At 41.3% G+C, this 25,959-nt stretch overlaps 1 protein-coding gene across 1 annotated transcript in view; it reads right to left on the reverse strand.

Annotated features, from left to right (window-relative positions):
- The window catches only part of LOC141127725 (uncharacterized), a 122,115-nt gene that overhangs the window by 33,872 nt on the left and 62,284 nt on the right, over positions 1-25,959 (reverse strand). The window contains exons 16-17 of the mRNA XM_073614473.1: positions 2,836-2,974; positions 671-814 (exon numbers count right to left, since the gene is read on the reverse strand). Coding sequence (XP_073470574.1) covers positions 671-814; positions 2,836-2,974 — 283 coding nt within the window. The remainder of the gene's footprint in view (positions 1-670; positions 815-2,835; positions 2,975-25,959) is intronic.

A 25,959-nucleotide genomic window follows, 5' to 3' on the forward strand; every position in this document is an offset into this window, starting at 1 on the left:
ACACCCTCAGGAGTCGAATGATGATTTGCCAGGGGTCACCCAATCCACAAATATCAACAAGAGGACACTCTGACTCCCAATAATACCAGTGATGGGCACTATTTCTCCCACTGACACCAACCATGGGACACTATTTCTCCCACTAATACCTATGATGGGCACTATTCCTCCTACTGACACCAACAATGGGGCACTATTCCTCCCACTGATATCAATGATGGGCACTATTCCTCCCACTGATATCAATGATGGGCACTATTCCTCCCACTTACACCAACAATGGGGTGCTATTCCTCCCACTAATACCAATGATTTGGCACTATTCCTCCCAGTGATAACAACAATTGGGCACTATTCCTCAATATACTGATCACAGTAATTATTTTTACTCCCACTGACCACCAAGCCTAAGGCATTTTCTATTCCCACTGGCAACAGACCAGCACCCCATAGTCTAAAAAAACTTCAACCAGCCCTTTGCTTAGAAAGTTTGGAGGCCCTTGCTCTAAGTTTCTCTCAGTGCCGGTTTTCTTTAAGAAACCAGCTCTACTTTCTATTGAAGGAACATCCAAGAGTGTTTTAGCAATAATGGCAAATATAGCTCATAATATTATTCTTTGTGACAGATTCAGGTTATGTTTTCTCTACAGCTTTCTGTGATACTACTTACTTTCAGAGTTACTATAGAAGCACCAGTTCACCCCCTGTACACTGGAATCGAAGCAGCATCCTCTCTTGGCACAGTCTGAAGAGCTTATTCCGGGATATCCGCAGTTTCTTCTCTCTTTTGGAGAACCGCCACAATCATCCAGTACTGGTTCGTATAGATAAAACCACAATTGGAAAAATTATGTTTTTTTTTTTAATACTAAACGTGTCAAACAAGTAAAGATCCACACTTCCTATGTGCAGCTCATTAAGATAAATTAGTCTAGTTACAATATTCTGCAAAACACGTATTAAAGGCAACAAAGCTAATAAGGCCTGGAGGACCTCAGTTATGAGAAGTGACTATAAAAATTAAATGTATTCTCCCTGAAGAGGAGGTGGTTAGAAGGGGAACTGATCGCAAAATACAAATCTTTTTTAAAATGGGAACTGTATCATCACGAGGAACTATTTAACCTAAGGTCTCTAAAAGAAGCCACCCAATGACGTTGGATGAGAAGTGGTTCAATCTTAAATTGTGTAAAGAGGTCTTTACCATTAGAGCAGTAAGGATGTGGAACGCTTACACAGTTGGTGGTGTTAGCGGGGAGTGTAGATAAATTTAAAAAAAACTTTTAAAAGCAAACTCAATAGGGTTGATTTACTAAAAATGGAAGGTGCCAAATCTGGTGCAGCTCTGCATTGAAACAATCAGCTTCCAGTTTTTTTTTTTGTCAAAGCAAGCTGACGTTAGAAGCTGATTGGCTACCATGCACAGTTGCACCAGATTTTGCATTATTCAGTTTTAGTAAATCAACTCCAATGCACAGATATATGGAATATAGTAGTGACATAAGCATACACATATATACAGGTTGAACTGTAAGGACCGATGTCTTTATTCAACCTTTAATATTTTAATCTTAATCTAAACTATGAAGCACTATACTGAAAAATCCCCTATGAAGTTCATTTGAAAGCTATAACACCTTGACTTCCACTGTAGATATGGCTCACCAAAGCCTATGATTTCAAAGGAAAGCAGAGGTCAGTCTGTGTTTTATAATGGACTCCTTATACCCACCACAGCTGGTGATATTCCTGTTTGATGGAAATACTGATCTTCCTCTACATAAACATGGATTGCCAATAGATTTACCAGTCCTACAGAAATTAAATGGTTGGCAGTGTTCCCAGTCCTCTTCAATATGCACAATGCATATACTGCATTACTTAAACATAAGAAGCTCAATAGTGCCAATAATGTATGAGCTTTCACATAGTTGCAGCATGCTAGTGTGGGGTTCAAGGGGTTAAAGCAGGTGGTGGGGAGGTCTCCTCACTGTCTGTCCAATGTTCTTTGAAGAGTAATCCAAATGCAGATTATTCTTCAGAGACCAAAGCAAGTGTGAACACGCCCTTAGTCCCTAATCTGGAACAGTTATGCCGGTAAAGGCTTTTTACTAGCCTAAAGACTACTGAATTTTTCTGGACATCTGAATACCTATTTCAGGTCAGTGACTAATAATGTATTGGTGCCAGTGACACCAGGCAAAAGGTATGTTAAAAAAAAAATAAAAAATAGTAGTCATATTCAATGCCCCAATTATATACAGTATCTCACAAAAGTGAGTACACCCTCACATTTTTGTAAATATTTTATTATATCTTTTCATGTGACAATACTGAAGAAATTATACCTTACTACAATGTAAAGTAGTGAGTGTACAGCTTGTATAACAGTGTAAATTTGCTGTCCCTTCAAAAAAACTCAACGCATAGCCATTAATGTCTAAACCGCTGGCAACAAAAGTGAGTACACCCCTAAGTGAAAATGTCCAAACCGGGCCCAATTAGCCATTTTCCCTCCCCGGTGTCATGTGACTCATTAGTGTTACAAGGTCTCAGGTGTGAATGGGAAGCAGGTGTGTTAAATTTGGTGTTATCGCTCTCACTCTCGCATACTGGTCACTGGAAGTTCAACATGGCACCTCATGGCAAAGAACTCCCTGAGGATCTGAAAAAAAGAATTGTTGCTCTACATAAAGATGGTCAAGGCTATAAGAAGATTGCCAAGACCCTGAAACTGAGAAAAATTCAGTATTGTTGGTCATTCTGCCTCCATGTGAGATTCTAGTTAGCCTCATTTCTGTACGGTTTTATAAGTTGTGAGTTGAAATTACTTACAGAGTTCTTGCTCACCGCTGCCAATTTCAGTGGCCAAGCTCTGAAGTCCTAGAAGTGTGCCAGTCACCAGAAGGAGCCATAGCTTGGGTGCCATGATGGTGGATCTATCTGGTCTAGTGAGAGAACAGACTACAACTGGCTATATATATATAGTGTTTGCAGACAATGTGTGGGGTCATCACCCAAGCAGAAAATATTTCACAAACAAATTTTTCCAACTCAATCTACAATCCTGACACAAGACAGATAGGGTTTCTATAGTGTGTATTGTAAAGTGTATTTGCAAGCTATAACAGAAATGCGCGGAGGTATATTTCAGCAAATAATTCCTATTATATAAAAACATGTAAAGGTAGGTACACCCTAATCAGTCATCAATAGATTATGTAACTGTTTGACAACTACTATTGCTGAAAATAATGCAATTTGTTTGACACTCTGGGGTGGATCCGTAAACCTAGAAATCTGAGTGATGCATTTCTTGACATGTTTCTAGAGGTGTAGGCTTCAAGATGGTCACCCTGATGACCTTGTGAGTCACTGACCTAGAACAAACATGTAGGGTAGGAATGGGGACTTTTCAGACTCTATTTACTTTGTTTCTGCTCATTTGCTAGATAGTGAGGCCAGGACCAGAATTTTTCTATAACTTTTCAGTTTAAAAAAAAGAAATGGTATTAAAGCTGGATCTTGGTCTTGTCCCGGAGGGAGACTTTCCTTATCTTCTATCCATATTTTTCTTATTCTACAACATCAATCAATAAACAATGATTGCTGGTATGTAAGATTCGGGGACGCTAAAACAAACCTCTATATATTCATACTTCCTTTAACTAAAAAAATAATCTTTAATAAATCTATACTGTAACTCTATTCAAATTGAGATGGTAGATCAGTGATTGTCAACTTATGAGCTAAAGAGGGCCTCAAATAGGGCCACATATAGAGGTTGATTTACTAATGGCAAAAAGACTGTGCACTTTGCAATGTGCAGTTGCACTCTGCTAGAGCTGTTGCTCCAGAGCTTAGTAAATGAAACTCTGCTGACTTTCATCATCCAATCAAGTGCAAGCAAAAATTGATTTTTTTTAATTTTTTATTTTCCTTGCACATGATTGGGCATTCTTGCAACACACAGCTGTTTTGTAAGTAACCTAGAGACCCCCCTGCCCCCCAGACCATCTTTTTTGCTTTTTCTTTTCTCTTTGATTATATAGCAATCCATACATTTAATTACAGATATACACCACAAGCCTGCTCCTGAAGAATGGATCAATCCACGAAACGCATCAAGACTTTTCATATGCCGCGTTTAAATCCATCATGTGTTTATCAGATTTATATGCAATCTCTCATTGCATGAATCATGTGTTTTTAATATCCTACATGCTATTTTTACTAAATCATTTCTGATATGAAATAGAGTTCAATAGATTGTTTAGCCACAACTCCTTTCAATTGTTATGTGTTATCATGTTTTATACAGTATGTGCAGTGCCTTAAATAAATATTCATAGCCCTTGAAATTTTCCACATTTTGTCATATTAAAACAAAAACGTGAATGTATTTTATTGGGATTTTATGTGATAGACCAACACAAAGTGGCACATAATTTTGAAGTGGAAGGAAAATGATAAATGGTTGTTTAATTTTTTTTTACAAATAAATATGTTCAAAGTGTGGAGTGCATTTGTATTCAGCCTCCCTGAGTCAATACTTTGTAGAACCTCCTTTCTCTGCAATTACAGCTACAAGTCTTTTTGGGGATGTCTCTACCAGCTTTGCACATCTAGAGGGTGAATTTTTTGCCCATTCTTCTTTGCAAAATAGCTAAAGCTCTGTCAGTTTGGATGGAGAGCGTCTGTGAACAGCAATTTTCAAGCCACAGATTCTCAATTGGATTCAGGTCTGCACTTTGACTGGGCCATTCTAACACATGAATATGCTTTGATCTAAACCATTCCATTGTAGCTCTGGCTGTATGTTAAAGGTTGTTGTCCTGCTGGAAGGTGAACCTCCACCCCAGTCTCAAGTCTTTTGCTGACTCTAACAGGTTTTCTTCTAAGATTGCCCTGTATTTGGCTTCATCCATCTTCCCATCAAGTCTGACCAGCTTCCCTGTCGCTGCTAAAGAAAAGCATTGCTACAACTTGATGCTGCCACCACCATGTTTCACGGTGGGGATGGTGTGTTCAGGGTGATGTGCAGTGTTAGTTTTCCGCCACACATAACATTTTGCTTTTAGGCCAAAACATTCAATTTTGGTATCATCTGACCAGAGCACCTTCTTCTACATGTTTGCTGTGTCCCCCACATGGCTTCTCGCAAAATGCAAATGGGACTTCTTATGGCTTTTTTTCAACAATGACTTTCTTCTTGTCACTCTTCCATAAAGGCCAGATTTGTGGAGAACACGACTAATAGTTGTCCTGTGGAGAGATTCTCCCACCTGAGCTGTGGATCTCTGCAGCTCCTCCAGAGTTACCATGGGCCACTTGGATGCTTCTCTGATTAATGCTCTCCTTGCTTGGCCTGTCAGTTTAGGTGGACGGCCTTGTCTTGGTAGGGTTGCAGTTGTGCCATACTCTTTCCATTTTTGGATGATGGATTGAACAGAGCTCTGTGAGCTGGTCAAATCTTGGGATTTTTTTTATACCTAACCCTGCTTTAAATTTCTCCACAATTTTATCCCTGACCTCTCTGGTGTGTTCCTTGGCCATCATGATGCTGTTTGTTCACTAAGGTTTTCTAACAAACCTCTGGGGGCTTCACAGAACAGCTGTATTTATACTGAGATTAAATTACACAAAGGTGGACTCTATTTACTAATTAGGTGACTTCTGAAGGCAATTGGTCCCACTATATTTTAGTTAGGGGTATCAGAGTAAAGGGGAAAGGGGGGTGTATACAAATGCATACCATACTTGTCAGATATTTATTTGTAAAATAAAAAATTTAAATCATTTTCCTTCCACTTTACAATTATGTGCCATTTTGTGTTGGTCTATCACATAAAATCCCAATAAAATACATTTACTTTTTTGGTTGTAACATGCCAAAATGTGGAAAATGTCAAGGGGTGTGAATACTTTTTCAAGGCACTGTATATGTATATATATATATATATATATATATATATATATATATATATATATATATATATATATATGAATTGTATTGGGATACTTATTATTATTATTGTTATAACTATGTATTAACACTTTTACTTTGACGTACATTAATATACATTACATTCTGACTTTTTATATACAACTGCGTGCTTCAATTAAAGTCCCACCCCCTCTTCTTTTTTCATATAGACAGTGATGGAGGCATGTGACTGTACTAGGTCACTGCTTCATTTAACCACCTCAATACCGGGCACTTTCCCCTTAACTGCCCAGGCCAATTTTCAACTTTCAGTGCTGTCGGTGTTTAAATGACAATTGCGTGGTCATGCTACGCTGTACCCAAACAAATTGTTATCATTTTCCTTCCACAAATAGAGCTTTCTGATGGACACTGATGGACACTGATGAGTGGCACTCATTGACACTGATAGATGGCAGTGATTGGCATCGCTGATTAGGAGGCAGTGGCATGTATTGCTGGTGGGCACTGATTGGCACCATGTGTGGGCACACATTGGCATCATGTGTGGGCACACATTGCCACCCATGGCCACCAGGGATGCCATCCCTGGTGGTCCTGGTGGCATCCCAGATGGTCCTGGGTGGGCATCCGAGGGGGATCTGCACCGATAAACAATCAGACCCCCTGTCAGAAGAGCAACCGATCGGCTCTCCTCTACTCGCGTCTGTCAGATGCGAGTGAGGAAAAGCCGATAAACAGCTCTTCCTACTTACATATGATCAGCTGTGATTGGACACAGCTGATCGTGTGGTAAAGAGTCTTCCTCAGAGAGTCTTTACCTAGATCGGAGTTGCGGTGTGTCAGACTGACACGCCGCAACAACGATCACCGCGATACGCGCCTCCCAGGCGTGGCTTGTTATCCTGACCACATCATATGACGTCCGGTCAGGACATCGCAGCCACGTTGCCGACGTCATTTTGCTATATGGTGGGCGGCAAGTGGTTAAAGTCCCATAATCTTCCTCTTTTAAAAGTTTCTTAGTGAACACACTGTACAGGGATTTGGAAAATAGTAGCCACACACTCAGGTTGAACTGAATGGACTGGTGTTTTTTTTTCAATCCTACCAACTATGACCCCTCTTTAAATCCATTTAATCACATCAATCAATGCTTCCTGTGGTTGGGTGTTGCATAATTGAGGTCATGTACACTGAAGATGACAATGTGATTAAATATGTCACAATTTGTCACCGATAGCATACATGAAGCTATTAATATGTAACTGGCGTCAGTTATGGAAAGTCTTTGTGATTAAATCACTTGTACATAAAGGAGCTTGTTGCACGAGAGCTTTGCTTAAAAGTTCCCTAACGTAAGTTTGCCAGATTTATTATTAGAATATACTGTAGAAAGAGTATAGAAAAAAAACGACATTATATGAAATCTGTAGCCACAAGTGATATACAACCCAATTCCAAAAAAGTTGTGACACTGTGTAAAATCTACATAAAAACAGAATGCAGTCATTTGCAAATCTCATAACCCCATATTTTATTTACAATAGAAAATAGAAAACATATCAAATGTTTAAACTGAGAAAATTGACCATTTTAGGAATAATAAGGTAATTTTGAAATTTGTGGCAGCAACACATCTCAAAATTTGGTACATGGGCAACAAAAATCTGGCAAAGCAAGTGGTACTAACAAGGACGAGGTTTAAAAACATATTGCAACTAATTAAACTAATGCCGCGTACAGGCGGTCCCCGGTTTAAAAACAAGATAGGGTCTGTAGGTTTGTTCTTAAGTTGAATCTGTTAGTAAGTCGGAACAGGTACATTTTTTTAAATGTAGCTCCAGCCCAAAAAAATATTTTTAAGCTTTTTGGATAGCATAGGGAAGGGTTAACACCCCTGTAACATTTGTTTTGCTGTCTGTGCCCCTGTTCAGAAGATTTCACCTCACTTTCTGTCCCAATGACAATTGGATTCTGAAAATTTTGGGTTGTCATGGAAACAAGCCTTGGTGATAAAGCTTCAGTGGAGGTACCCATTTCCCATAATAACTGTCACAGGAGTGAATTTCCCTTCCTACGGGTAGATTTCCTCTCACTTCCTGTTGTCTCCCTCCCTCCTTATTTCTAAATGGTTTACTGCTGTTCAGTTTGTGCTTGTGTGTTTATATCTGTTTTTCAGTGCTTGTAGTCAGTTCGTATTTGTTTTCCAGTGCGTTCTTGTCCACTCGTTTCTGATTTTCAGCTCGCTGTTCACAGGCCTTGCTGTTCTTCAGTGCGTTCGCTTAGTTCATTCTGACCAGCCGACCGTTTCGAAGCCATGTTGCGGTTACGTACTCATCGTAGATTTCATGCTTTGTGGGGGCTTGGTGTTGGGGTCCTTACTTTGACACAAGCCCAGTCCATGAACAGGGTGGGGAGGAGTTCATGGACCAATAATTGGTTACTGACCAATTCTCTCATATGCCTCTGCTGCGTGAGATCCAGGAGAATAACCATGATGATTTCAGGAATTTTATCCGGATGACGGACCCCATTTTTCACCATTTGTTGGCTTTGCTCACCCCTTATATTAGCAGGCAGGACATCTGCATGCGGCAAGCCATCACTCCCGAGCAGAGGCTAGTCGCTACCTTGCAGTACTTGGCGACGGGGAGAAGTCTGCAGGACCTCAAGTTCTCTACAGGCATCTTCCCCCAGGCTCTGGGGATCATTATTCCAGAGACCTGTTCTGCCATCATTCAGGTCCTGCAGAAGGACTATATTAGGGTAAGTTTTATCCTTTAACATCACATTATATGTATGTATGCTAATGTTTTGTATTTCTTTCATCATTCCATAATTACCCTGATTGTAATATGCTGTGAATGTCCCCTTTGTCCTCATGCATGCTTGAATCTTTTAATGCTCCTTTTTTGGACTACATGCATATTTGCCTTCGCTAACCTCCCCAGCATGCTATCCTGGGCCCATACACACGCCTAGTCACTTAAACAATGTATTTTGTCAGCTTCATTGTACTGCTTTACCCTAAACACCCCCTATAATGTGTACAAATGTTATTGTTGTCCTTAAATTCAGGCAGAGTGTCAGAGGCTTTTTTTGGGCTCACAAACTCATTTAGAACCCTCCCCCCCTAAAATTTTGACAATGGGCAATCAGAGGGGGTGAGGAATCTGATAAGTGGGACCTTATTTTTTTGTCTATAAATACGCATTCAAATCAATGTTATACTGATGTTGGCCAAGAATGTTTGTGTCTAATCTGCTTGCAATGTTTATGTGCAAAATTACTAATATTTTCTTTCTGTTTGGACTCCACAGTTTCCTTCAACGCCACATTAATGGCAAACTGTGGCCTCCCTCTTTGCCCATCGCTGGGACTTTCCCAAATGCGGAGGGGCAATAGATGGGAAGCACGTCCACATCATTCCACCACCCCATTCGGGGTCATACTATTTTAACTATAAGGGGTTTCATAGTATCGTGTTGATGGCGGTGGTGTTGACGACATACGAGTTTCTCTATGTGAAAGTGGGGAAGAATGGCCAGATGTCGGATGGTGGAGTCTTTGCCCAGACCGAGTTCTATGGACGTCTCCAGAGCGGTAGATTGGGATTGGCACCTGCGGAAGAGAATGTCGAAGGACTTCCATTTGTTTTTATTGCTGATGAAGCATTTGGTCTGGCCAATCACGTGATGAGGCCATTCCCCCAGAGGACCCTCACCCCGGAGAAGAGGGTTTTTAATTACCATCTGGCCAGAGCCCGAAGAGTCGTGGGGAATACCTTTGAGATAATGGCCAGCCGGTTCCACCTATTTCTAACGGCAATCAGCCTGGCGGAGTACAAACTGAACCACATTGTTTTATGCTGCTGCATCCTGCAAATCTTTTTAAAAAGAAATGCTCCAAATTATATAGCCTCAGTTGGGCCTGAGGCTGGACTTCAGGAACCAACACTGACGGCCCTGGAAGCTGTCCGTCCTGGCTTGCCCCCCCAAAGCGCCTGTGAAGTGCATGAAAAATATGTGGAATATTTTACGGGTAGGGGGACCATTGTTATGCCAGCTAATTTGTAAATATTTTTTAAATAAACAAAAAATTGATATGATAAAATCTTGATTTGGATTTACTGCTTGTGTTTGTTTTATCTGTCTCCTAGGTTCTCCCAGTGCACTTGTAGTGCCAAGTGGTTTTCACATTATTTAACCACTTGCCGACCGGGCCATAGCCGAAAGACGGCAACAGCGCGGTCGGCTAGTTCTGGGTGGACGTCCATGGACGTCCTCCCAGAATACTGTTCTCGCGCGCCCCCTGGGGCGCGCACCCGAGAACTTCCGTGACCGCCGGGTCCTGAGGACCTGGCGCATCACGGATCACGGTAAACGGCCGCTGATCGCGGCCGTTTACCATGTGATCGCTCCGTCAAATGACGGAGCGATCACATGTCAACAGACCGGCGTCATGTCATGACGCCGGTTCCTCCCTCCCCTCTGTGTACCGATCGGTACAGTGCGAGGGCAGAGGGGGAGGGATCGGATGGCAGCACCGCTGTGTGCTGCATGTGTAGTGCCCACAGCGGTGCTCAGTGACAATTGTAGTCACATCCATCCATCCCTCCATGCTCAGCCATCCCTGCATAATACCCTGCAATACTCTGCATAATACCCCGCAATACTCTGCATAATACCCTGCAATACTCTGCATAATACCCCGCAATACTCTGCATAATACCCTGCAATACTCTGCATAATACCCTGCAATACTCTGCATAATACCCCGCAATACTCTGCATAATACCCTGCAATACTCTGCATAATACCCCGCAATACTCTGCATAATACCCTGCAATACTCTGCATAATACCCCGCAATACTCTGCATAATACCCCGCAATACTCTGCAATATACCCGGCACTACTCTGCAATATACCCGGCACTACTCTGCAATATACCCGGCACTACTCTGCAATATACCCAGCAATATACCCTGCACTACTCTGCAATATACACAGCAATACTCTGCAATATACCCGGCACTACTCTGCAATATACCCGGCACTACTCTGCAATATACCCAGCAATATACCCTGCAATATACCCTGCACTACTCCGCAATACTCTGCAATATACCCGGCACTACTCTGCAATATACCCAGCAATACTCTGCAATATACCCAGCAATACTCTGCAATATACCCCGCAATACTCTGCAATATACCCCGCAATATACCCTGCACTACTCCGCAATACTCCGCAATTTTTAACCAGTTCCCGCCCACAGTCATATGACGTCCTTGACTTTGAGCGGGGATATCTGAATGATGGGTGCAGCTACAGACATCATTCAGATATCAGCTTTTTTAGCCGGCGATTTCCTACACCATAAGAATAAACATAGCGGCTGTTCCACTGCTTGATCGTTCTTATGGGAGGCGAGAGGGGACGCCCCCCCTTCCTGCCACCCTCCGGTGCTTCTACCGACTCACCGCTACGATCGAAGCCAAGATCGTTTTTTTTTTTTTTTTATTTCAGGCACAGCCTAGAGGTGAGATGTGGGGTCTTACTGACCCCATATCTCACTGTAAAGAGGACCTGTCATGCCATATTCCTATTACATGGGATGTTTACATTCCTTGTTTAGAAATAAAAGTGATCAAAAATTTTTTTGGGGGGGAAAAAGTGTCAAACTAAAATAAATAAAGTAAAATAAACAATAAAAAAAAAAAAAAAAAATTTTAAAGCGCCCATTTCCGTGTGCTCGCATGCAGAAGCGAACACATACGTAAGTCCCGCCCACATATGAAAACGGTGTTCAAACCACACATGTGAGGTATCACTGCGAACGTTGGAGCGAGAGCAATAATTTTGGCCCTAGACCTCCTCTGTAACTCAAAACATGTAACCAGTAAAAAATTTTAAAGCGTCACCTATGGAGACTTTTAAGTAGTGACGTTTGGCACCATTCCACGAGAGTGTGCAATTTTGAAGTGTGACATGTTAGGTATCTATTTACTTGGCGTAACTTCATCTTTCACATTATGCAAAAACATTGGGCTAACTTTACTGTTTTGTTTTTTTTAAAGCACAAAACTGTTTTTTTTCCCAAAAATACGCGTTCTAAAAATTGCTGCGCAAATACCGTGCGAGATAAAAAGATGCAACAACCGCCATTGTATTCTCTAGGGTCTTTGCTTAAAAAAAAATATATATATAATGTTTTGGGGTTCTATGTAATTTTCTAGCAAATAAATTATTATTTTTACATGTAGGAGAGAAATATAAGAATTGGCCTGGGTGCTCCAGAACGCCTGGAGGTGCTCCGTGCATGTTGGGCCTCTGTATGTGGCCATGCTGTGTAAAAGTCTCACACATGTGGTATCGCCGTACTCGGGAGTAATAGCAGAATGTGTTTTGGGGTGTAATTTGTGGTATGCATATGCGGTGTGTGAGAAATAACCTTCTAATATGACAATTTTGTGAAAAAAAAAAAAAGAAAAAAAAAAATCTTGATTTTGCAAAGAATTGTGGGAAAAGATGACAATTTCAAAAAAACTCATCATGCATCTTTCTAAATACCTTGGAATGTCTTCTTTCCAAGTAGGGGTCATTTGGGAGGTATTTGTACTTTTCTGGCATGTTAGGGTCTCAAGAAATTAGATAGGCCGTCAGTACTTCAGGTGTGATCAATTTTCAGATATTGGCACCATAGCTTTTGGACTCTCTAACATTCACAAAGACCAAATAATATACACCAAGTTGTACTTATTTTTACCAAAGATATGTAGCAGTATAAATTTTGGCCAAAATTTACGAAGAAAAATTACTAATTTGCTAAATTTTATAACAGAAACAAAGAAAAATTCATTTTTTTACCAAATTTTCAGTCTTTTTTCTTTTATAGCGCAAAAAATAAAAAACCCAACGGTGATTAAATACCACCAAAAGAAGGCTCTATTTGTGTGAAAAAAAGGACAAAAATTTCATAGGGCTAAAGTGTTGTATGACTGAGTAATTGTCATTCAAAGTGTGAGAGCACCGAAAGCTGAAAATTGGTCTGGTTAGGAAGGGGGTTTAAGTGCCCAGTGGTCAAGTGGTTAAATAACACCCATTGTCACTGTAAAAACCAACTTACTACAAAAAGTGTTTTTGAGCATTAAACAAAAGAAGAAGCCACACATTGTTGAGTAGAAAGCCTTTTACTCCGTGCACATTCACATGTGCGTTTTATAAAACATTTGGCGGTAAAAAAAAACACATCTATTTTTTTCCAAGTTTTACCTTGAAATTTTTGAAAAAATACAGAAACAGGCATGTTTCCAAACATAACATACACAACTATGAAACTTGCAAAGTTCAACATTGCAAAAAAGAAGGCAATATCACACATTTTATAGTGTGAAAAAGGTCTTGATCTTGCCTTCATCAGATGGGGTGAAGTCACCCCTGTAAAAGCCAAATTTAGAAGATGCACACAAACTGTGAGTCAAAATGGGGATTTCCTTTCTGATCCCATACCTAATGTCAACATGTGCTATCTCCCATCATGGGAGATCAATGGACGTGTTTTGGGGGTGCAACCCCTTCCTCTCACCTACTAGAGTTGGGAGGAAGGGGTTGCACCCGCAAAACGTGTACATTGAAATCCCTTGATGGCAGATAGCACCTGTTGACACACTCTGTGCATCTTCCAAATTTGGCTTTTAAACTGCATCAAAACTTTAGATACATTTTTTAGAAAAAAAAAATAGAAAAAAGGATTAGGATTTAGATTTTCCCTAGTACATCAATCATGTTCTTCAGTCTTTGTTCAATCTCCTTGGTTTTTTCCTTGATAAGGTCCAAATCATGACTACAAAACATGATTTCCTGGATAAGCACTGTCAATGGTGAAATGACTCGATTTTGGTACTACAACCTGAACATCACCTAAAATAAAAATACACACCATGTATTAAAAATATGCAGGCATACATCTATTACCTGAATCTGTGGTGTCGGACACTGACCTGACCTGACCAAATTCGAGCACTTCTTCCACCTCTCCTTCCTCCATGTCCTGAGGTACCACAATACTCTGCTCCCCTTCTTCATGAGGTGTGGTGTTGCTGGTGTCCTCCGACGGAGCGAGTCTTTTCTTCCCTATGAGAATGAAACAAAAGGTATACTTAGAACACAGATATTTGTGGACAGAAATATGAACGTGAAACATTGCTTGGAAGCAGTGTACAATTGTCTGTTTGGGCAGAGCTCCAAGTTGAAGACATGATTAATACCCTTAACCATGCTGGAATACTTACCTTTTTTGGACAAGTTTCACACATGGAGACACCCCAAGTATTCACTGTAGCACCTGTGTGGGTCACCCTAAAAAATGTTTTCTGGTGTCCCACACTAGTGCTCAAGAGTCCAGATGTGTAAACAGCTGCTGAGTGTCCTCTCCTTACATTCCACTGAATCAAGTTTGCAATTCATTCTAGTTTCAAAGACATCTAGACAACAATGTCCTAAACTTCTTTTTATACAAATTATCATGACCAAAGGTAGTTAACCCTGTATCTGGAAAAAACATCGTATTTAGTTGGCAAACGAACAATGTTTACTACGACCGATTACTGTGCCCACGAACATGAAAGTAGTCATTTTAAACTGTACAACAGTAAAGAAAAGCACATGGAGCAGAATGCAAGTGATAATAAAAATAGGAACACACTAAAACTACTTACTTTTTAGAAGCACTTTCTTAAACCTTCTTCTTCACAACTTTAGTCATGATCTTGGCCTTTCTCACATTTGGGTTTAGGTACGGTCCATACTTCCCGTCATAGTCGGCCCTCTTCAATATGTCCACCATCTCCACCATCTCTTCAAAGGACATATTTGAGGCCTTAAATCTCCTCCTGGATCAGGACGTTTCTTGCTCCGGGCTTTCCTCCTCGTTACTGCTATTAAGCACCTGCTGTGTCTCCGCCATGTTCCTCTCCCACTGCGACGAAAGAGACGGGGCGGGGAATATTCTAGAAAGAACGTCAGGGGCGGGCGACGCGGGCGGAGTTTCACGCATGCACAGTGTATATAAAGCGTAACACGCGTGTGTCGTATGTACGTTCTGTGAGCGGAGGAAGGTGTAGCGGAAGCGCAGATCGTTATAACGAAGGTACGATTTTAAGTTGGTGCATCAGTGGCCTATACTGCTTATAGATTGAGGCCTATATTGGGTCAAGATTAGGAGAGTTTAGCCTGACATTAGGGTTTGTCTTGTGTTGTGTCTTGCAGAGAAAATTGATCTATTCAATGACGAGGACTTTATGCCCATATTCATTGATATGTACAGGGAGCTGCCCTGCCTGTGGCAGGTAAACCACCCCTTTTATAACAATAAACCAAAGAGGAAGGCAGCGCTGGATCAATTGCTGGAATTTGTGAAGCCGGTGATCCCCACAGCAGACATTCCCTATTTGAAGGCCCTAATTGGTGGCATGAGGAGCACTTATAATAGGGAGCTCAAGAAGGTACAGGATTCCCTGAGATCAGGTGCTGCAGCAGATGACATTTATGTACCCAGGCTGTGGTACTATGACAGACTGCATTTTCTGCCAGGCCAGAATGAACCCAGGCCAGCACTCTCCAGTCTTCCTTCCACACTTCCTTCCCCCCCAGCTGAGGCTTCTGATGTCCAACCTGGGCCTTCCAGGCAACAACATGTGGAGGAGCCCAGCTTGAGCCAGGTATAGCATTCTTCAAAATATTTCTGGTTGTCAAATTGATGATGTTAAATATATGCTAATTTTGATCACTAATTTCTGATTTCACAATGTGTTTTACATATCAATAGACAGTAGTGGCCACAAATGATTGGGACAAGAATGAAAAATGCTGGGGTCAGAATGATAGTCTTTTCTATTTATTAACATTAAATTTGCAACAGTCATGAGATGAAAATTGTGTGTGATTGATGAACCAAAAACTCAAACGATGTCCCTTTTTCATACACAGGAAAGCCTCAGCCAGGCCGCAGAAAGTCGCCCAGTAGCCTGCCATAATCGCAGGTCCCTCCCCTCCGCCTTCCACCAAAAAGTGGCAGGAAGAGGAGTAATGTGAAGGAGGCAGCAATTGACCTATTTCTGTAGGCTACTGCGGCCCTCAGAACCCTCCACAGTGTTCAAGAGGACTTTGCGCACATTACAGCCTGCAAAATGCTGGAAATTGAGGAGGGCCAACGCCTCTTATGTGAGGAAGTAATATTACAAGCCCTAAATAAGGGGTTGAGGGGCCAACTCAAAAGTCAAAGCCACATTTGTGAGTTGAACCATGGTCCTTCTCCTCCAGGTCCTCCTCCTCCACCTCCTGCCACACCTCCAACACCACAGCCACAGCCTGAAAGACCAGAGAGTGATGGCCTGGTCTGGCAAAAGATGCAGGCTGTTGGATGACCACAGCCTGGGGTCAGATATGTCATCTGCTGCTGTTCCTCATCTCTTGTAGTCCTGGACCGGATTGTGCTCACTATTATAAGGACTCCTCAGGCCACCAATTTTGACTGTAAAATTATTGAAGTCTGCCCTGAGGTACAAATGCTTCGCAAATTTTACCAGTTTCTCCAGCGTTGCCTTCCTCTTTATTTTGTTATGACCCAGAATAAATGGACATTTTGTTTTCAGAAATAGTTGCCTATGTGTTTTACTTCAAAAAGGACAGTTTGTTTGTGAGTAGGCAGGTACATTTAAAAAATACAAGGTAAAATTAACAAGGGACACCAACCAACCTCCTTGAGATTTACAAATACAAGATAATAATGGTGTTGTGGAAACGTGACATACAAAAAACAAAACAAAATTGGAGATCACTATAAAATAATTAAAAAAAAAAAAAAAAAACAACAGGAGATCTTGATTAAAAAAAAAATGACTATAAAAATTAATTCTAAACATTATTAGGGAGATCTGGCTTCAAAAACAAAAAAGATTATTCAGGAAATCATGAGAAATAATAAAGAAATCAGTTTGTGAGAACTCTGTGTGAATATGAGCAGCAAAACAACTTAATTCTTCTAGCGTTATAAAGAAGAAGAGTATGTGCTGCATTGAAAGATTTAAAAATTTGCAGTGTGACGAATGTGCCATCTCCATTACGAACGGTCGTTTTACCAGACTGAGCGGCTCCGTCTCGTACTTGATTTTGAGCATGCGTGGTTTTTTGCACGTCGAAATTGCATACAGTACCTGCCGCCGATATTGTGTTTCCAGCGCGATGGGACTGCGCTGGAAATCACCACTGCGAGGCTGTGCTTCTCGCGCTCGCCGCCCCCACATCCATAGGAGTCAATTGGGGGCGGCGAGCAGGAGGAATGACAGAGCTCGGTGCTGGCTCCCGCGACGGGGCTCGCAGGTGTCAATCTCACCGCTAACAGCGGAGAGATTGACACAATATCGGCGGCACCTACTCTGTAAACGAACGGAATTTCCGTCGGAAAAATTGAGAACATGCTCTCAATCTATTCGGTTAGCAAAAGTCCAATGGAGCATACACACGGTTGCATTTTCCGTCCAAAAGCTCTCATCGGTCTTTTGCTGGCCAAATTTCCGATCATGTGTACGCGGCATAATAGGCAAGATGTCAGTAACATGATTGGGTATAAAAAGAGCATCTTAAGGAGTCAGGCTGTCTCAGAAGTAAGTGTAGTGCCACTCCTGTGAGGACCACTGGAAGATGACTGATCCCAAAGGTTGCCCTGCCCTTGCAAGCCTCCCGACACTTCTGACACTCTAGGTTCGGACATATTTTAAAGTGATAATGCAATTACACAGACACTATACCGTACAAAGTAAACAAGAATTTTACTTAAAGCGGTTGTAAACCCTCCTGTTTTTTCACCTTAATGCATCCTAAAAAAAACATCTGGCAGTGACCGGCCCCCTAGCCCCCCGTTTTACTTACCTGAGCCCCTTCATTCACTTGGCGGAGACACGCTCACCCTCTCTCCACGGGGTGGGGTTTAAAATCACTTTAAAATTCTTGAAGCAGATAAAAACAAGAATAACTTGCAGATATCTTTCAGTGTTAAACTATTACTCTTGGTAAATATACAAAGGGTTTGCAATGCAAAGAAAATCACAATAAGTCAAAAAATAGTAACCATTAGGTCTTGAAAGAACCTATAACCCCAGGTATGAAAGGGAAAAGAATGACCTTTTATGTCAGACTGCTTCCTTCAAATCCTGATGCCACAGGCCCAACAAACTTTGTGCACAGTTATAAAACAACAAGTTACAAGAAATGCAATACTTAACCTCTGAGCAGAGTGTGCAGTTATTGTGCACAGAGTCTGTTAAATGGGGGGAAAAGAGAACTGTGGAGAGGTCCTTGTGATGTAGATGTTCAGTGTCTTCAGCTAGCTCAACAATGGCTCAGAAGGATTGCCATGCAATGGCGATGAGCAACAGAAAATAGCATGTGCAAAGTGTATCCTTTTTGAGGCTTTAATGTAAATAGATGAAATAAAGAGTTAGCCAGCACCTGGCTACATAAGGATGAGCGGATTTTTACCAATCTGTGAAAAGCCACGTCTAAAGATTGTCAAATAATATTCCTCAATGTAAAATTGCAAAGACTTTAAAAAATATCACTGCACTGCACGGCACTGCACTAAAACAGGCATGATTCTTTGATGGACATCACTGCATCGGCTCAGGAATATTTCCAAAAATCACTGTCTGTGAGCACAGTTGCCATCCAAAAATGCAAGTTAAAGCTCCATCATGCAAAGTCTTCTCTTGTCCAAAGCTCATTTAAAATGGTCTGTTGCAAAGTGGAAAACAGTTCCACTTTGACATTTTTTGGCAACCATGGGCACTGCGTCCTCCAGAATAAAGAGGAGAGGGACCTTCCGGCTTGTTATCAGTGCTCAGTTGAAAAACCTGAATTTCAGATGGTATGAGGGTGCATTAGTGCTTATGGAATGGGCAGCTTGCACATCTGGAAAGGCGCCATCAATGCTGAAATATATTTCCAGCGTTTAGAGCAGCATATGCTCCTATCCAAATAACATTTATTTCAGGGAAGGCCTTGCATATTTCAACAGGACAATGCTAAAACACGTGATGCATCTATGCAGAATGGCTTCATAGTAGAAGAGTCCAGTTTCTTAACCAGCTGCCTACAGTCCAGACCTTTCACTAATTGAAAATATTTGGTGCATTTGAAATGGCAAAGAAGACCCAGGACCGTTAGAATCTAATATCAGGCAAGAATGGGACAACATTCCTCTCCCAAAGCTCTTATATAACTGAGGGCGGGGCCACCCCGTGACGTAAACTGGTGTCCCCATCCCCCTCTGACCCCACGGGGGGCCACGAGGAAGCTCCTGTGGCGTCAGAGGGGGGCGGGGTCACCCATTTACGTCACCGGGTGGCCCTAACCTCAGTTATATAAGAACTGTCACAGCGAAGACGTGCCACTTGGCAGGAGCCTCCCATGGAGGCCGATCAGTTGCGGCTTTTTTTTTTTGGGGTCCGTCGAGCGGCGTGAACTTACATCGAGGGACATTTTTATTTTTTTATTTTTTAATAAAGGACTTGATCCAAGCCATCTCTTGTCTTTTTTACCATTTTTGACACTTTTTTTGTGAAATGCTAGGGGTACATTGTTCCCCGTTATCAATTCACACAGGGGGAGGCCGGGATCTGGGGGTCCCCTTGTTAAAGGGGTCTTCCAGATTCCGATAAGCCCCCCCGCCCGCATACCCCCACAACCACCGGGCAAGGGTTGTGGGGATGAGGCCCTCGTCCCCATCAACATGGGAACAAGGTGCTTTGGGGTCAGACCCCAAAGCACCCTCCCCATGTTGGGGGCATGTGGCCTGGTACGGTTCAGGAGGGGGGGAGCTCTCTCATCCCCCCCCTCTTTTCCTGCGGCCTGGCAGGTTGTGTGCTCAGATAAGGGTCTGGCATGAATTTTGGGGGGACCCCTATGCCATTTTTTAAAAATTCTGGTGCAGGGTTCCCCTTAAAATCCATACCAGACCTGGTCTGGTATGAATTTTGGGGGGACCCCTACTCCATTTTTTTTTAATTTGGTGCAGTGTTCCCCTTAATTTCCATTCCAGACCTGAAGGGCGTGGTATGGATTTTAGGAGGACCCCATGCAATTTTTTTTTTTACATTTTGGTTGGGGTTCCCCTTAATATTCATACCAGACCCAAAGACCCCAGACCCCTGCCTTCCACCCAGAACTAGGCTGTTTCCTGATCGCTGCTCTACACACGACGGCAGCTTCAGAGCGCTGCGTACTACAGAGAGCTGTGTACAGTAGGATCTTCAAACTATGTTCTACACTGGAATAGACTGCTGTAATGTACAGTAAGTACCAGGATTAAGCTATGGTGTCTCCCTTTCTTTTCCCGGGGAACCTCTGAATGGGAACCATCCTTTAACTTGGAGTTATACTTACCTCCCTCCATGGTGTGACCGATTCCTTGTGGCTTTGTGGAGTAGCGATAATTATCATCCCCTCTGGCTATAGGAAGTGGAGTGTCGTTCCCTACCAGTCCATCCAGATAAAGGCCCCGACCGGGTTAAGGTCGCAAGCTTTCTTGTGCTTGCTTTATGGTAAGCGCGCATTTCATCTGAGCTATCACGGTGGTGCGGTGGAAGAATTTTTTATCCTATGTATTTATCTTGAAGACTGGTATCCGAGCCTAGGTCTCCTCACAACACTTTATATGGACTATTATTTGCTGTGTTAGAGCTGTATTGGTGAATATTGGTTCACATTTTTAAGTTTTGTGCTATATATTATTTTTCTTGACAAAAAATAAGGTTAATTTTACTATTTAATACTATCTGTTCACTCAGGAATATCAGCGCTGCTACTTTTATTATTGTTCCTGGTAATGGACTGGGGGGGGAACCCATGCTCTTTTTTTCAATGAGTTTCATCTATATTGATGAGACCCGACAATTCGTTATAGCCGCGATTAGTTTTTAATTACATTTTTTCCTTTAGAAATGTCATTTTGCTGTGGTACTGTTCTAAAATGTGCCACTTTAAAGGCAAACTATAGACACCCCTCAGGCACGATATTTAAAGGAATATTTCATTTTTATTGTTTCACTTTAAGCATTAAAAAAAATCACTGCTCCTAAACAAACGGCCGTTTTTTTAAAAAAAATTTGCATTGATACATGTCCCCTGGGGCAGGACCCAGATCTCCAAACACTTTTTTTGACAATAATTTGCATATAAGCCTTTAAAATTAGCACTTTTGATTTTTCATGTTAGTGTCCCATAGACTTTAACGTTGTTGCGGCGGCTTTCGAATTTGCCACAAACACCTCATATTGTTCGCTGTTCGGCGAACAGGCAAACACCCGATGTTCGAGTCGAACTTACGTTCGACTCGAACATTGGGCTCATCCCTAGTTGTACTGGGAGTCTGGTTAGGACAGACTCAACTGGGGTTCTCGGTCACCTTGTGCTCCTAATAGACACAGGGTATCTTACATATAAGAGGGGCTGGGGGGAGCTGGACAAGGACTTTCCCAACCTCTCTAAGGTAAGCTGGGCTCTACAAGCAAAAGTGACTCCCGTCACAATAAGTTACAAGAAAAGAGAAGCAAATTGCTATGACAAAAACTCTACATTTCAAAAAAAGCTAACTTCAATAAGTTGAGATACTTACTGAACAACACTCAATAAGACCAAATATTTGAAACAAAGAGCACACAAGTGGGAGTATTTTAACCAGTTCAGCCCCGGAAGATTTGGCTGCTCAATGACCAGAGCACTTTTAACAATTTGGCACTGTGCTGTTTTAACTGGTAATTGCGCAGTCATGCAATGCTGTACTCAAAAGAAATTTGCGTCCTTTTTTTCCCACAAATAGAGCTTTCTTTTGAAGGTATTTGATTGCCTCTGCGATTTTTATTTTTTGCGATATAAATGGAAAAAGACTGAAAATTTTGAAAAAAAAAGATATTTTCTACTTTTTGTTATACAAAAAATGTAATAAACTCAATTTTAGTCATACAATTAGGCCAAAATATATTCCGCCACATGTCTTTTGTAAAAAAAAGTCGATATGCGTATATATATATATTTTTTCTTCAATAATTTTTATTCAAGTTTTTTGAAAATAAAGTACATTGAACAATCATTGATATGTTATGTTATGTACACAGCGGAGAAAGACAAACAGAATGAATTATATGTGTTATACCTGGAAGTATAAGAATATTGCCAAACCCTGCCCCTTCTCCTCCAGCACCCCAATTGGGATTAAACTGTGCTTGGAGAGACTGGGCAGCACTTACACTGAACAGCATAAATCAACAGTACCTAAGGTGTACATAACAGGGTATGGTAGGGACGATTTTCTTTTAGTTTTGAGTTAAAGAACCTCTGTTTTAAAGAGGATATATAGGGAAGAAAGAGAGGGGCAAGGGGAAGAAAGAGAGAGGGGACTGGAAAAGGTAAGAAAAACAAGAAAGGCAAGAGAAGAGAGGAGGAGAACATAAATAAAGTAAAAAGAAAAAAAAAAAGGGATTTAGGAACGAAGAGAGAAAACTTAACCACTTATAAGGATTACCGCCTATACCATTCTTTCCAACATTTCCAATAGTTGTCAAAAGTTGCGCAAGAGGTTTTTCTTATAGCTATAAGTCTTTCATACTGGTAGTTGAGGTTGACCTGTGCAAAAACTTCTGAGGGGTTAGGAGAATAAGTACTTCTCCAGTGTCTGGCTATAACCAGTTTTGCAGTGATTAGAATGTGGATAAGTGTATATTTATTGGTTTGCGCAAAAGTTATAGCGTCTACAAACTAACGTACATTTTCTGGAATTTACGCAGCTTTTAGTTTATGACTACCTGTCTTATTTCTTGAGGTGCTAAAATGGCAGGGCAGTACAACCCCCCCCCCCCGAATGACCCCATTTTGGAAAGTAGACACCCCAAGCTATTTGCTGATAGGCATGTTGAGTCCATTGAATATTTTATTTTTTTGTCACAAGTGATTGAAAAATGACAAAAAATAAATAAAAAAATAAAAATTACACCATGGTTATATGTGGAATAACACCCCAAAATAATATGAGTATGGGGATACCTCATGTGTGAGACGTTTTGGGAGCCTAGCCGCGTACAGGTCCCTGAAAACCAATCACCGCCTTCAGGATTTCTAATGCCGCAGACTTTTCGACCGAACTGATCCGACGGTCTATCTGACGGACTTTCGGCGGACGTCCGAAGGACATTCTGAACAAACGGACTTGCCTACACATGATCACACCAAAGTCCGACGGATTCGTACGTGATGACGTACACCGGACTAAAATAAGGAAGTTGATAGCCAGTAGCCAATAGCTGCCCTAGCGTCGGTTTTCGTCCGTCGGACTAGCATACAGACGACCGGACTCGAGTCCGTCGGAAAGATTGGAAACATGTTCCAAATCTAAAGTCCGTCAGATTTTCGACCGAAAAAGTCTGCTGCAGGTCCGATAAAGCCCACACACAGTCAAATTGTCCGCCAGACACGGTCCGTCGGACCAGTCCGGTCGGAAAGTCCGCTCGTGTGTACGCAGCATAAGAGTGTAAAATTTTGATTTCACTCCTCACTAATTATCACAGTTTTGAAGGCCAAAAAAATGCAAAGATAGCACAACCCCCCCTCCCAAAAGACCCCATTTTGGAAAGTAGACACCCCAAGCTATTTGCTGATAGGTTTGTTGAGTCCATGGAATATTTATATTTTGCCAAAATTAAAATATCTTTTATTTATTTTTTTGCACAAAGTTGTCACTAAATGATATATTGCTGAAACATGCCATGGGCACATGTGAAATTACACTCCAAAATACATTCTACTGCTTCTCCCGAGTACGGGGATACCACATGTGTGACACTTTTTGGGAGCCTAGCCGTGTACAGGACTCCGAAAACCAATCACTGCCTTCAGGCTTTCTAAGGGTGTAAAATGGTGATTTCACTTCTTTACTACCTATCCCAGGTAGTAAACCCCCCAAATGACCCCATTTTGGAAAGTAGACACCCCAAGCTATTTGCTGATAGGCATGTTGAGTCCATGGAATATTTTTATTTTGCCACAAGTTTCGTGAAAATGTATTTATTTTTTTTTTTACACAACATTGTCACCAAATGATATATTGTTCAAACATGGCATGGTTATATGTGGAATTACACCCCAAAATTCATTCTGCTGCTTCTCCTGAGTACGGGGATAGCACATGTGTGGAACTTTTTGGCAGTCTAACCGCGTACAGGACCCCGAAAACCAATAACCGCCTTCAGGCTTTCTAAGGGCGTACATTTTTGATTTCACTCTTCACTGCCTATCACAGTTTTGGAGGCCAAGAAATGCACAGATAGCACCCCCCCCAAAATGACCCAATTTTAGAAAGTAGACACCCAAAACTATCTGCTGAGAGGCATGTTGAGTATTTTTCAGATCTCACTTTTTGTCACAAAGTTTTGAGAATTGAAAAAAGAAAAAAAAATACATTTTTCTTTTCTTTCTTCATTTTCTAAAATAAATGAGATCTGAAAAATACTCACCATGCCTCTTAGCAAATACCTTTAGGGCCTCCGTAACTGTGATGGGTAGTGAGGAGTAAAATCACAATTTTACGCCTTTAGAAAGACTGAAGGCGGTGCTTGGTTTTTGGGTTCCTGTACGTGGCTAGGCTCACAAAAAGTCCCACACATATGGTATCCCCGTACACAGGAGAAGCAGCAGAATGTATTTTGGGGTGTAATTCCACATATGACCATGCCATGTTTGAACAATATATCATTTAGTGACAACTTTGTGTTAAAAAAAAAAAAATGTAATTTTCCAGAAACTTGGCAAAATATCAAATATTCCATGGACACAACATGCCTCTCAGCAAAAAGCTTGAAGTGTCTTCCTTCCAAAATGGGGTCATTTGGGGGTGGGGGGGGGGGGGGTGTTGTGCTATCTTGACATTTCATGGCTTCCAAAACTGTGATACTGTAGGTAGTGAGGAAGTGAAATCACCATTTTACGCCTTTAGAAAGCCTAAAGGCAGTGATTGGTTTTTGGGGTCCTCACACATGTGGTATCCCCGTACTCAGGAGAAGCAGCAGAATGTATTTTGGGGTGTAATTTCACATATTCCCATGGCATGTTTGAGCAATAGATCATTTAGTGACAACTTTGTGCAAAAAAAAAAAAAAATGTCATTTTCCCGCAACTTGTGGCAAAATATAAAATATTCCATGGATTCAACATGTCTCTCATTAAATAGCTTGGGGTGTCTACTTTCCAAAATGGGGTCATTTGGGGGGGGGTTGTGCTATCTTGGCATTTTGGGGTGTACTTCCACATATAACCATGCCATGTTTTAACAATATATCATTAAGTGACAACTTTGTGCAAAAAAATGTGTAATTTTCCTGAAACTTGTAACAAAATATAAAATATTCTATGGACTTGACATGCCTATCAGCAAGTAGCGTGGGGTGTCTACTTTCCAAAAAGGGTTCATTTGGGGGGGGGGGGGTTGAACTGTCCTGGCATTTTATGCACAACATTTTGAAGCTTATGTCACACATCACCCACTCTTCTAACAAGACAAAGCCCTTTCTGACACTTTTTGTTTACATAAAAAAAATTTTTTTTTTTGCAGGAAAATTACTTTGAACCCCCCAAACATTATATAGGTTCTACAGATTAAAATGGTGGGTGTTGCAATTTTTTTTTCACACAGTATTTGCGCAGCGATTTTTCAAACGCAATTTTTTTAAAATTTGAATGCACTAAAACACACTACAATGCTGAAATGTTTGATGAAATAAAAAAGATGATCTTATGCCGAGTACGTGGATACCAAACACGACATGCTTTAAAATTGCGCACAAACGTGCACCGGCGACAACCTACATACATTTTTAAAAGCATTTAAAAGCCTTTACAGGCTACTATTTTAGATTTACAGAGGAGGTCTACAGCTAAAATTACTGCCCTCGTTCTGACCTT

The sequence above is a fragment of the Aquarana catesbeiana genome, linkage group LG02 (assembly GCF_042186555.1).
Source record: "Aquarana catesbeiana isolate 2022-GZ linkage group LG02, ASM4218655v1, whole genome shotgun sequence".
NCBI lineage: Eukaryota > Metazoa > Chordata > Amphibia > Anura > Ranidae > Aquarana > Aquarana catesbeiana.